The sequence below is a fragment of the Chrysochloris asiatica genome, unplaced genomic scaffold (assembly GCF_000296735.1).
Source record: "Chrysochloris asiatica unplaced genomic scaffold, ChrAsi1.0 scaffold00078, whole genome shotgun sequence".
Lineage (NCBI taxonomy): Eukaryota > Metazoa > Chordata > Mammalia > Afrosoricida > Chrysochloridae > Chrysochloris > Chrysochloris asiatica.
In genome coordinates this window covers 2,861,218-2,872,361 of record NW_006408596.1, presented here as the reverse complement: position 1 = coordinate 2,872,361, position 11,144 = coordinate 2,861,218, and the positions used below count along the sequence as shown (strand labels likewise).

Sequence of the window (11,144 nt, the reverse complement as noted above, 5' to 3'; positions counted from 1 at the left end):
GTGCGCCGCCGACACCGCCCTGCTGCTGCCATCAAGTCCCAGCCAGGCCACGTGGAGCGGTGGGCGGCCATCCGCGGCATGTGGGGCCGGGCGCGCGGGCAGCGCCTGAAGCTGGTGTTTCTTCTGGGGGTGGCAGGACCCGCGCCCCCCGCCCAGTTGCTAATGTACGAAAGTCGCGAATTTGACGACATTCTGCAGTGGGATTTCTCTGAGAACTTCTTCCACCTGCCGCTCAAGGAGTTGCGCCTGCCCCCAGGTCCCCTTCTTGCTTAAGGGGGACGGTGAATGTCTTCGTTCATGTCCCCAACATACTGGAGTTTCCGAACGGTTGGGACCCAGCCCAGGACCTCCTAGTGGGAAATGTCATCTGCCAGGCCCTGCACAACAGGAACACCAAGGTCAAATACTTCATCTCCCACACCCCCCCCCCCCGCGTATATATAGGGCCCATCCTATGCGGGGTGCAGTGCCTGCGGAGGGCCGCGGAGGAAGCCGAGCTCCTCCTCATCAATGATGTCTTTGTGGGGATGTGCCTGAGGAAGCTGGGCGTGAGCCCCACGCACCACTCCGGCTTTAAGACGTTCGGGATCCAGCGACCCCTGAACCCCCTTGATCCCTGCCTGTACAGCGAGCTCATGCCCCTGGAGATGTGGACCATGTGAGTGCTGGTGACCGAGGAGGAGCTCCGATGTGCCGCCGCCCCGCAACCCCAGCCGCGAGTGGCGGGTTGAGCAGCCGCCCTAGCAGATTGTAGTTTTTCTATCATGATGGGAAATTGAGTACCTGGGAAACGGTCTATAAGCCAAGATGGCTTTTCTGTAAACCCTGCATTAAAATCACGGGAACCTGACTGCTTCCTACCTGTCTGTGTTGAATGGGAGCACCGCCAGGAACCTTTTTTTTTTGGGGGGGGGGGGTGTCCCTGGAGCTGTCATTACAGGCGGTGGGAAGTTGAGACAAAACACAAACACATTTTTAAATGCAAAAAAAAAAAAAAATTTCTTCTCCCATGGATAGATACAACAAACTCTAAAGTGGAACAGGTTCAATGGGAGCACTGGGTCATAACTCACCCTTCCAGGACACAATTGTCACGCTCTGGCAGTTGTCCTTGCGGACTGTGGGGCCCCAACAGAGAAGGCCTCAGAAATGCTTCCTGTCAGTTTAGTCATAGGGCAGCCTCCTTTTGGAGGGAGCAGTTACTAAATGACATTGAAAACGTAAGAACAAAAAGTGAGGTTCAACAGTTACTGAACTTATTTATGGGCATGACAGAAAGGTCTGCTCCCTCTGGGCCGAACTGGTTAGATGCTTTTGGGGGTGAAATGTGAACTAGGGTACAGGGTCAGAAGGTCAATAAGCAGGGCTAGCACAGACAAGAGACCCCAGGGGAGGAGGCCACAGACCCCAGGGGGAGGGCCAGCACTCAACTGGGAGGCCTCTGGTCGGATGGGCCTAGCCTGCCGCCTCATATCTGCAGGGAAAGCAGTAGCACCCAGTTCTCATTCCAGAGTAGATGTGGCAGTGGGGTCTCAGTCCTCACGCAGGTAGGCCTCAGGCTCTGCCTCCGCCCTCTCTCCGGCTTCCTCCTGGGTTTTCTGCCGCAGTTCCTCAGTCTGCGCCTCCGCCAGCTTGGTCTCTGCCTTCAGGGAGAGTTGGCGCACCTCCAGCACCTGCGACTTCACCAGCTGGATGTGGTTTCGGGCTGTGATTGAGGCCTGGTCTGCTCCTGTCAAAAGGGGGAGGCAGGTCATCGGAGCAGGCAGTAAACGAGGCCTGGCTGAGCCCCTCAGGAGCCCCTCCCCTGCAGAGCAGAGAAGCCCCAACATCCTCCACTCAGCCTAGCAGTCACACCCATCATTCAAACCCCCAGTATTTGTTTTATCCTTAGCAGCTACTATAGTTAGCGTTGTTGAATGCAATTCCCACACTAATATTATAGCAACACAGCACAGTATAGACCTGTCATTAATTCAAGCTGTACATTCCTTTTGGAAAATTAAAAGATCACTAGTTATCACAGCTCTTCTGATTGTCCTACGAAATCTTCAGAGATCACCTGTTGGGAATTTCAAGGGTATTTTCCCTTTAAAAAGATTTCCATGTGGAATTTAGAGAAAATCTTGTTACAAATTTTAGCATAGAAGTTTATTATATACAGTATACTTTATTTTTTTCACTTACAGCTAATGTATCAAATTTTTGTTGTGAACAGAGTGGTTTACATGGGAAAACACTGGCTTTACACTGTCGTTTCATTGCAGTGATTACAATTGCCTCCGAGCAGCATCATTCAACAGTATTTGCTTTTTTTTCTTTGAGGGAGTGGGAGGGAGGTGTACACTGATACACTCAAGAATAGATAATAATTTAAACAACCAAAGGGCACATTCTGAAAGCCTGCCTCTTGGCCGCCAGCACCCAATCCCTCTCTTTCCATGAATCCAGAGTCCTCAGCTGCTCCCTCTCTCCATGGCCTCGTCTCTGCCTCCATCTCTGGTGTCGCTCCTTCTCTGGGTAGTATCCCACACTCTGTGCTCTTCCTCTCTTGATGCTCCTAGGGTCCTCTGTTTCTGGACTGTAAGATTAACTACACCCCTGTTTTTGTTACAAAACGTCTCTTTTACAGTTTTGACAGTCTAACAGTTTTTCACTATTGAATCCTAAAAATCTTATCCCCATATCTTTTCACCAGATCTATCTAGCCAAGATGAAAACTATTCAGTGGAGACGCTTCCTTCCCCCACACTCAAACTAAACTCCTTGAAAACTTGTAAGCCAGTCACTTCGTGCCTTTATCGCTCTCTCATTTTAGGTAGCCAATGTCTACGTTGCCCGTCCCTATCTACCCTGTATACAGATGGGATAGAATTGATCTTGATGTGAAGTACTCCTGCTCTCAGTTGGTATTTTGAGCTACTACATCCATAAGTATAGGTCCAGTTCATCAGATTGTAGCAATTTACTGTCATTTCCTTTATCTAAAAATTTTGTTAAAATCTTCCGCTAGTTGAATTCTGGTTTTCAAGCCATGGAGGCTAGGTCAGGTGGGTACTGTCTGCAAGTTTGGGCTTTTTTGTACATTTCCCATCATTTCCTATCAACTGGACGTTTCACTCTCAGCTCTAGCCCTCCATGGCTATGTCCTTGTCCATGGGCTCAGGAGTCCCCAGGTCTCACCACACTTTGGATCAACCAACCCTTCCTCTTCTCTCTCTCATCTCCAGGTCAATGGGAGTCTGTGGAACATGGTTGACTCAGCCCATTACTTCATTGTGGCCTTTCTCCTTCTTCCACTCACCAGTAGACCAATATGGTTGCCAACATGCTTACATGCCTGCTCATGTGTTCCCTTTGAGTTTGTCTTGGAGGGGGTTTGTCCTACTGGGATTTACAGATATTTTTTAAAGCTCTATATACACTGTCAGATATAGTGCTGGCAAATGAGCCAGTCAACTTGGAAGGCACTCAAAAGGCAACTGGGGAAGAGCTGCCTCCTCAAAGTAGAGTTGACCATGATGACGCGAATGAAGAAAAGCTCATGGGAGAAAAGCCTGCAGGACCTTCATTTGCTGATGGGGCACAACTCAAAATGAAGAGAAACAGCTGTAAACATCCATTGAAAGTTGGAACATGGAATGTACAGTATGAATCTGGGAAAATTGGAAGTTGTCAAAAATGAAATTGAATGCATAAACATCGATGTCTTAGGCATTAGTGAGCTGAAATGGACTGGTATTGGCCATTTTGAATCTGACAACCATATGGTTTACTATGCCGGGAATGACAAATTGAAGAGGAATGGTGTTGCATTCATTGTCAAAAAGAACATATCCAGATCAGTCATGAGGTACAACGTTGTCTGTGATAGGACAATACCCATACGCCTACAGGAAAGCCCAGTTAATACCACTATTATTTTAAAATTTACGCATCAACCACTAAAGCCAGTGAGGATGAAATAGAAGAATTCTACCACCTTCTTCAATCTGAAATTGATCAAACATGAAATCCAGATGTATTGGTCATTACTGGTGATTGGAATACAAAGGTTGGGAGCAAAGAGGAAGGATCAGAAGTTGGAAAATATGGTCTTGGTGATAAAAATGATGCTGGAGAACGCATGATAGAATTCTGCAAAACCAATGATTTGTTCATTTCAAATACCTTCTTTAAACAGTATGAAAGATGACTATACACATGGACCTCACCAGATGGAATACACAGAAAATCAAATTGACTACATCTGTGGAAAGAGACGATGGAAAAGATCCATATCATCAGTCAAAACAAGGCTAGGGCCAGACTGTGGAACAGACCCATCAATTGCTCATATGCAAATTCAAAGTGAAGCTGAAGAAAATGAAAACAAGTCCACGAGAGCCAAAATGTGATCTTGAATATATCCCATCTGAATTTGGAGATCATCTGACAAACAGATTTGATACATTAAACACTAAAGACCAAAGACCAGAAGAGTTATGGGATGACATCAAGAACATCATACATGAAGAAAGCAAAAAGTCATTTAGAAGACAAGAAAGAAGGAAAAAGTCAAAATGGATGCCAGACGAGACATTGAAACTTGCTCTCCAGCGTAGAGATGCTAAAGCAAATGGAAGAAATGAGGAGGTCCAAGAGCTGAACAAAAAATTTCAAAGATCACCTTGAGAAGATAAAGCCAAATATTACAACATAATGTGCAAAGATCTGGAATCAAAAAACCAAAAAGGAAAAAAACGCTAAGCATTTCTCAAGCTGGGGGAACTGAAGAAAAAACTTCAAGCCTCGACTTTCGTTATTGGAAGATTCTCTGTTCAAATTATTGAATGATGCAGAAAGCATCAAGAGAAGATGGAAGGAAAACGGAGTCACTGTACCAAAGGAAATGGTTAATATTCAACCGTTTCAAGAGGTAGCAATACGATCAAGAGCCAATGATACTGAAGGAGGAAGTCCAAGGTGCACTGAAGGAATTGGCAAAGAACAAGGCCCTAGGAAATGATGGAATAAAAATTGAAATCTTTCAAGAAAGTGAGGTGGCACAGGAGGCACACACTCATCTATGCCAAGAAATTTGGAAGACAACTAACTATCTGGCTGACTGATGGGAAGAGATCCATATTTGTGCCCATTCCAAAGAGAGGTGACCCAACAGAACGTGGAAATTATCGTACAATCTCTTTGATATCCCATGCGAGTAAAGTTTTACTAAAGGTGATACAGAAACGGCTACGATCATACATTGACAGAGAACTTCCAGAGGTTCAAGCCAGATTCAGAAGAGGCTGTGGAACAAGGGATATCATTGCTGATGTCTGCTGGATCTTGGGTGAAAGCAGAGAATATCAGGAAGATGTTTATCTGTGCTTTATTGACTACGCAAAGGCTTTCGATTGTGTGGATCATAACAAGCTATGGCTAACATCACAAAGTATGAGTATTCCGAACACTTAATTGTGCTCATGAGGAATCTGTTCCTGGACCAAGAGGCAGTTATTTGAACAGAACATGGGAACAATGAATGTTTTAAAATTAAGAAAGGTGTGCGACACAGTTGTATTCTTTCACCATACTTATTCAACCTGTATGCTGAGCAAATAACACGAGAAATTGGTTTCTATGAAGAAAAAAAGAAAAATGTGGCATCAGGATTGGAGGAAGACTCATTGACAACCTGCGATATGCAGAGGATACAACCTTGCTTGCTGAAAGTGAAGAGGACGTAAAACATTTACTGATGAAGATCAAAGCACAGCCTTCAGTATGTACTGCATCTCAGTATAAAGAAAACAAAAGTCCTCACCACGGGACCAATAAACATATCAGTGAAGAAAAGATTGAAGCTGTCAAGGAATTCATTCTTCTTGGATCAACTATCAACATTCACTGAAATAGCAGTCAAAAGATCAAACAACGTATTGCGTTAGGCAAATCTGCTGCACAAGACCTTTTTGAAGTGTTGAAGAGCAAAGATGTCAGGTTGAGGACTAAGGTGCGCCTGACCCAAGCCATGGTATTTTCAATAACCTCATATGCATACGAAAGTTGGACAGTGAATAAGGAAGACCGTAGAAGAATTGATGCCTTTGAGTTATGGTGTTGGAGGAGGATACTGAAAGTGCCATGGGCTGCCAAAAGAACCAATAGATCTGTTTTGGAAGAAGTGCAGCCAGAGTGCTCCTTGGAGGCCAGGATGGCCAAACTTCGTCTCTCATACTTTGGACATATTGTCAGGAGGGACCAGTTGCTGGAGAAGGATATCATGTTTGGTATGGTGGAGCGTCAGAGAAAAAGAGGGAGACCCCCAACGAGATGGACTCAAGCGTGGGAACAGTAGCAAGGTTGGTCCAGGATTGGGCAGTGTTTCGTTCTGCTGTGCATAGAGTCACTATGGGTCGGTACCAACTCAATAGCACCTAACAACAGTGTCTTTCATAATTGAGATATGTTCATTTATCAGTTCATGTACAGAACACTGGGTTGCCCTTTTGTCTTACTGCATTACTGGGGGCCTTCAGTAGAATGCTCATAGTAGTGGAGGATTAACCACACCCTTCTCCCATTTCTGACTTTAATGTAAATGCTTCCAGCATTTCACTATTGAGTAGAATCTATCTTGGCCATGTTAAGAAAAGTCCCTCTGTATATTTATTGATGGCTACTGGAACATGTATTGCTATGATTATGTGGGTTTCCTCCTTTAATCTGCTGTAGAGATGATCTCACTATAAGACGTGAATCATGTTAATAATGTATTTGCTTTTTACAACATTGATCATTGTATTTTTGGAGTAAATAACATGTGATTTACAATGTATGAGGAGGTTTCAAAACTTATGTGGGAAAACTCCATTTTTAATTCATTTTTCCACAAATTTTTGAAGTTCCCTTGTAATAAGTGAATAGTGAACTAGTTATGTTTCTGGGGGAAGTTTTTGGTATTTCCCTAGTCCATTTTGGAATCACTGTCTTTGCAGCCCAGTGCTTATCCATCAGTGCCACACCAGGAATCTGTACATGTAATAAATATTTTCTATATATATTTGAACTTAAATTGTTGTTGGTTTTAAGTGCCATTGAGTCGGATCCAACCCATAGTGACACTGTAAAGGGTTTCTGAGGAGCAGTTAGTGAGCTTGAACCACCAACTTTGAGGTTCAAATTGACTTTGTATGGTATCTATGAATATATATGTAGAGAAATGAAATACTATTTTCAAGTTTTGTTGAAACTACTCTTTCCTAACCCTTTCTTTAATACTTTTAATTTTGGGAGGTCTCAGAATATATACATATATAAAGCTAAATTTCTCCTTATAATTCTATCAGGAGCACTTCAAAGTTAGTGGGTAAATTCCATTTTTTAAAAACCTTTGTATTGTAAATGGAGTGAAGGTTTATTGAGCAAATCATCAATTTTACATTTAACAGATCATACATTTTATTTCATCTCAATGATTGCAATCCCCTCCGTGTAACAACAGTTATCCCACTTTCTCCCCGTGATTCTTGTTTCCATTATACCCTCCTTCTCAACCCTTCTTAACTTTATCCTTTAGGTAAATGCTGCCCTTTTGATCTTGAATGGTTGACCATTCCATGGTGTGTATACACTAGTGTTGTCCCTGCTCCACATCTACCTACCTACCATGAGAGTGAGTTCAGTTCCAGACCTGAAGATGACCAAGCGCCATATTTTCAGGTTTCTCCAGTCTCCTTCTGACCAGTAAGTCCAATCTTTTTTATAATTTTGAGTTTTGTTCAATAGTTTCTTCCACTCTAAAAAGTCCATTATCTTTTCATTTCTTTTTTCTATGAGCTTTCTGAAGTCCCCCGTTATCTGTTATATTTCATGTAAGGGAGATCATACGGTATTTATCTTTTCATGATGACTTACTTTGTGCAGCAGGATGTTTTCATCCAGGACTTTGTTTCTCTTTAGTGATGAAGAGTATTCCACTGTTAGTCTGTACCACATTTGCTTATCCACGCACCTGTGGAGGGACTTTTAGGTTGTTTCTATCTACCTTTTGGCTGCAGTGAACACTGGTGTACAAATTCCTGCTTGTGTTCCTGCCTTCATATGTTCGAGGTCTACACCTGGGATTGGGATTTCTGGGTCATATGATACTATAACCCAGCTTTCTGCGGAACTGTCAGACTCTTCCACAGTGGCTGTACATTTTACATTCCTATCAGCAATAAGGGAGGTTCCAGTTTCTCCACATCTTCACTAATGTTTATTTTCCTTTCAAATCATAGCTCTTCTAGTGGGATTGAGGCAGTATCTTTGTTTGGATTTGCATCTCCTTAATGGAATCCTGGTGCAGTACTGTAGGATAAGCAATGGACTGCTAACCATAAGGTTGGCAGTTCAGACCCACCAGCTGCTCCTTGGTAACCCTATAAAGGGTCGCTATACAGGGTTGCTATGAGTTAGAACTCTGAATCCCAATCTCTCAGTAACAACGGGTTATTGATGGCTATAGAGGCCCTTGGGTGGTAAAAACAGACAGCCTTGGAAACCCTGTAGAGGGTCGCTATGGGTCGGAAACGACTCGATGGCACTTAACAACAACAACAACAATCAACCTAAAGGTTGGACGTTCAAACCCACCTACTGGTGACATAGAAGGTCTGGCTATCAGCTTCCCTAAAGATTATAAGCAAGACAATCCCGTAGAGCAGTTCTACTTTGTAACACATGGGGTGGCCATGAGTCAGAATCAACTAGGGAGCAATATATTTTTTAAAAGGCTAATAATTGGTCGGCAGACTCTTGTGTGGTGCTATAGGGTTAGTACTAGACTTCTAGCCACAAGGCCGGCAGTTGAAGCCCACCAGCTGCTCCTTGAAAACCCTATACAGGGTCATTCTGAGTTGGAAGTGACTTGACGGCACTTAGCAACAGTAGGTTGGTAGTTTGAACCCACTAGTTCTCCTGTGAAGACACACAAAAACAATTCTTACATTTAGATCCTTGGATCACTTTAAATTGCTCTTTTATATTCCATTAAATTTTGAAGTAGGTTTATACTGACAAAATAATGCAATTTTTCCATGAACTTTTTGAGGGCACCTTATATATAAAAATCTTTGCCATTTCAACATTTTTTATTGGTACAGTTTAGTGACACTATCTCTAATTTTTTTTTAGAAATATTTCCTTTAAGAGAAACTTGATGATCCCTAAGACGTGAGTCCTCCCCCTTCCCACCCCTGGCCCCTGCTGCTGCTGTGTGTTGTCAAGTCTGTAAACCTTTACAGGAGCAGAAAGTCTCATCTTTCTCCCCCAGAGTGGCTAATGGATTTGAACTGCTGACCTTGTGGTTAGCAGCCCAACATACATCCCATTATATTGCTAGGGCTCCTTAAAACTAATACTTCTATACTTGGTTTCTATACTTACCTGGTCTAGATATTTCATGTAAAAGGGATGTAATATTCTTTTGTCTTACTTTTACTTAATGTAATGTTTTCATGGTTCGTCCATGTTACAGCATGTATCCGGACTTAATTTTTCTTTCTGGCTGAATTATATTCTATTGTATGGATGTACCACACTCTGTTTAGGTTGTTTCCATCATTTGGCTTGTGAACAGTGCTGCAATGAACAATGGTGGACAACTATCTGAGTCTCTGCTTAAAATTCTCTTGAGTACACATCTAGGAGTGGAATTGCTGAGTTATACGGTTGTTTCTAATGTTCACATTTTTGAGGAAATGCCTGTTCTCCACAGAATCTCTACCATTTTGCATCATACCAGCAATGGGTGAGGGTTCCAGTTTCTCTACCTCCTTGCATTCTGGGTTTTTTCTTTTGAACCATAGCTGTATTTTAGTGAAAATGAAGTGTGATCATATGACATTAAGCATCTTTTTATGTACTTGCTGGCCATTTTTCTACCTTTGGAGAAATGTCTGTTTTGTCTAACTAAATAGTCATTTTAGTTGGATGGTTATTTTTGAGTAGTAGAAGTTGTTTATATATATACTGGATTCTCACTGCTGTTGGGTTAATTTCCAACTTAGTGCAACCCTATGATGTCCCAACGGCTTAGAGGGTTTCCACAGCTGTAAATCTCTATGGAAGCTGACTGACTGCCACACGACAGACTTCTCTCACAGATCAGTGACTGCTGGATTCACAGCACTGACCTTTTGGTTGGGAGCCGAGTGCTTTAACCCCTGCATCACCTTATCTATCCATCCATCTAATCTATCTATCTATAGAGGAGCTCTGGTAGTGTAGTGGTTACAAAATGGGCTGTGAACCGCAAGGTCAGCAGTTCGAAACTACCAGCTGCTCCTCGGGAGAAATATGAGGCTTTCTGCTCCTGTAAAGATGTACAGACTCCGAAACCCTGTTGAGGGTCGCTATGGGTCGGAACTGACTCGACGGCACTTAACAACAGTAAAGCTCTCTCTATATATATTGGATAAAAAAAGCCAAAAACCAAACCCACTGCCATCAAGTTGGCTCTGACTCCCAGTGGCCCCATGGAGAAACAGCTACTGTAAATCTATTTGGGAGAAGACAGCCTTACCTTTCTCCCACAGAGCAGCAGATACTTTGGAACTGGCCTTGTAGTTCGTTTTTTTTAGCAACCTAGCATCAGAGCCCCAGCGTCACCAGGGTTCCTGTATTCTCTCCAGTGTTTCCGAGACTGAAAACCCACTGCCATTCAGGAAACTCTGACTCATAGTGACCCAACCGAGAGGGTTTCCACAACTGCCAGTCTGTATGGGAGCAGCCAGCCTAATTTTTCTTCCAAGGAGTGGCTGGTGGGTTTGAGTCCTATTTTATTTTTATTGTGTTATAGTCTACATGGGAGAACATTAGTCCTATGTCGTTTCATTGGCATAGTTACCATCACGTCTATGCATCCTCACCCAACCAAAGGGTGTACCCTGCAAGCCTGCACCTCCCCACCACAGTCCTCAGCCCCTTTCCCTCTCTGGATCCCAAGTCTCAAGTCACACCATCTCTTGACGTCGTCTTCTCTGCCTCCATCTCAGGCCTCACTGCTTCTCTGGGTAGGATCCTGCTCTCCGCTCTTCTCCATTGATGGTCCCAGGGCCCTCCGCTCCTAAACTAAAAAGTTAATCACTCCCTTCCTTGCTACAAAATGTCCACCTTTA

General features: G+C 43.4%; 2 protein-coding genes across 3 annotated transcripts in view; one reads left to right on the top strand and one right to left on the bottom strand.

Annotated features, from left to right (window-relative positions):
- The window catches only part of B3GNT4 (UDP-GlcNAc:betaGal beta-1,3-N-acetylglucosaminyltransferase 4), a 3,086-nt gene extending 2,355 nt beyond the window's left edge, over positions 1-731 (top strand). The window contains 3 exon segments of the mRNA XM_006878420.1: positions 1-242; positions 244-286; positions 288-731. Coding sequence (XP_006878482.1) covers positions 1-242; positions 244-286; positions 288-731 — 729 coding nt within the window.
- Positions 732-1,532: 801 nt separating this feature from the next.
- The window catches only part of DIABLO (diablo, IAP-binding mitochondrial protein), a 51,578-nt gene continuing 41,966 nt past the window's right edge, over positions 1,533-11,144 (bottom strand). For both annotated transcript variants that reach the window (XM_006865389.1, XM_006865390.1), the window contains one exon: positions 1,533-1,729. In XM_006865389.1, the coding sequence (XP_006865451.1) occupies positions 1,533-1,729 (197 nt within the window). The remainder of the gene's footprint in view (positions 1,730-11,144) is intronic.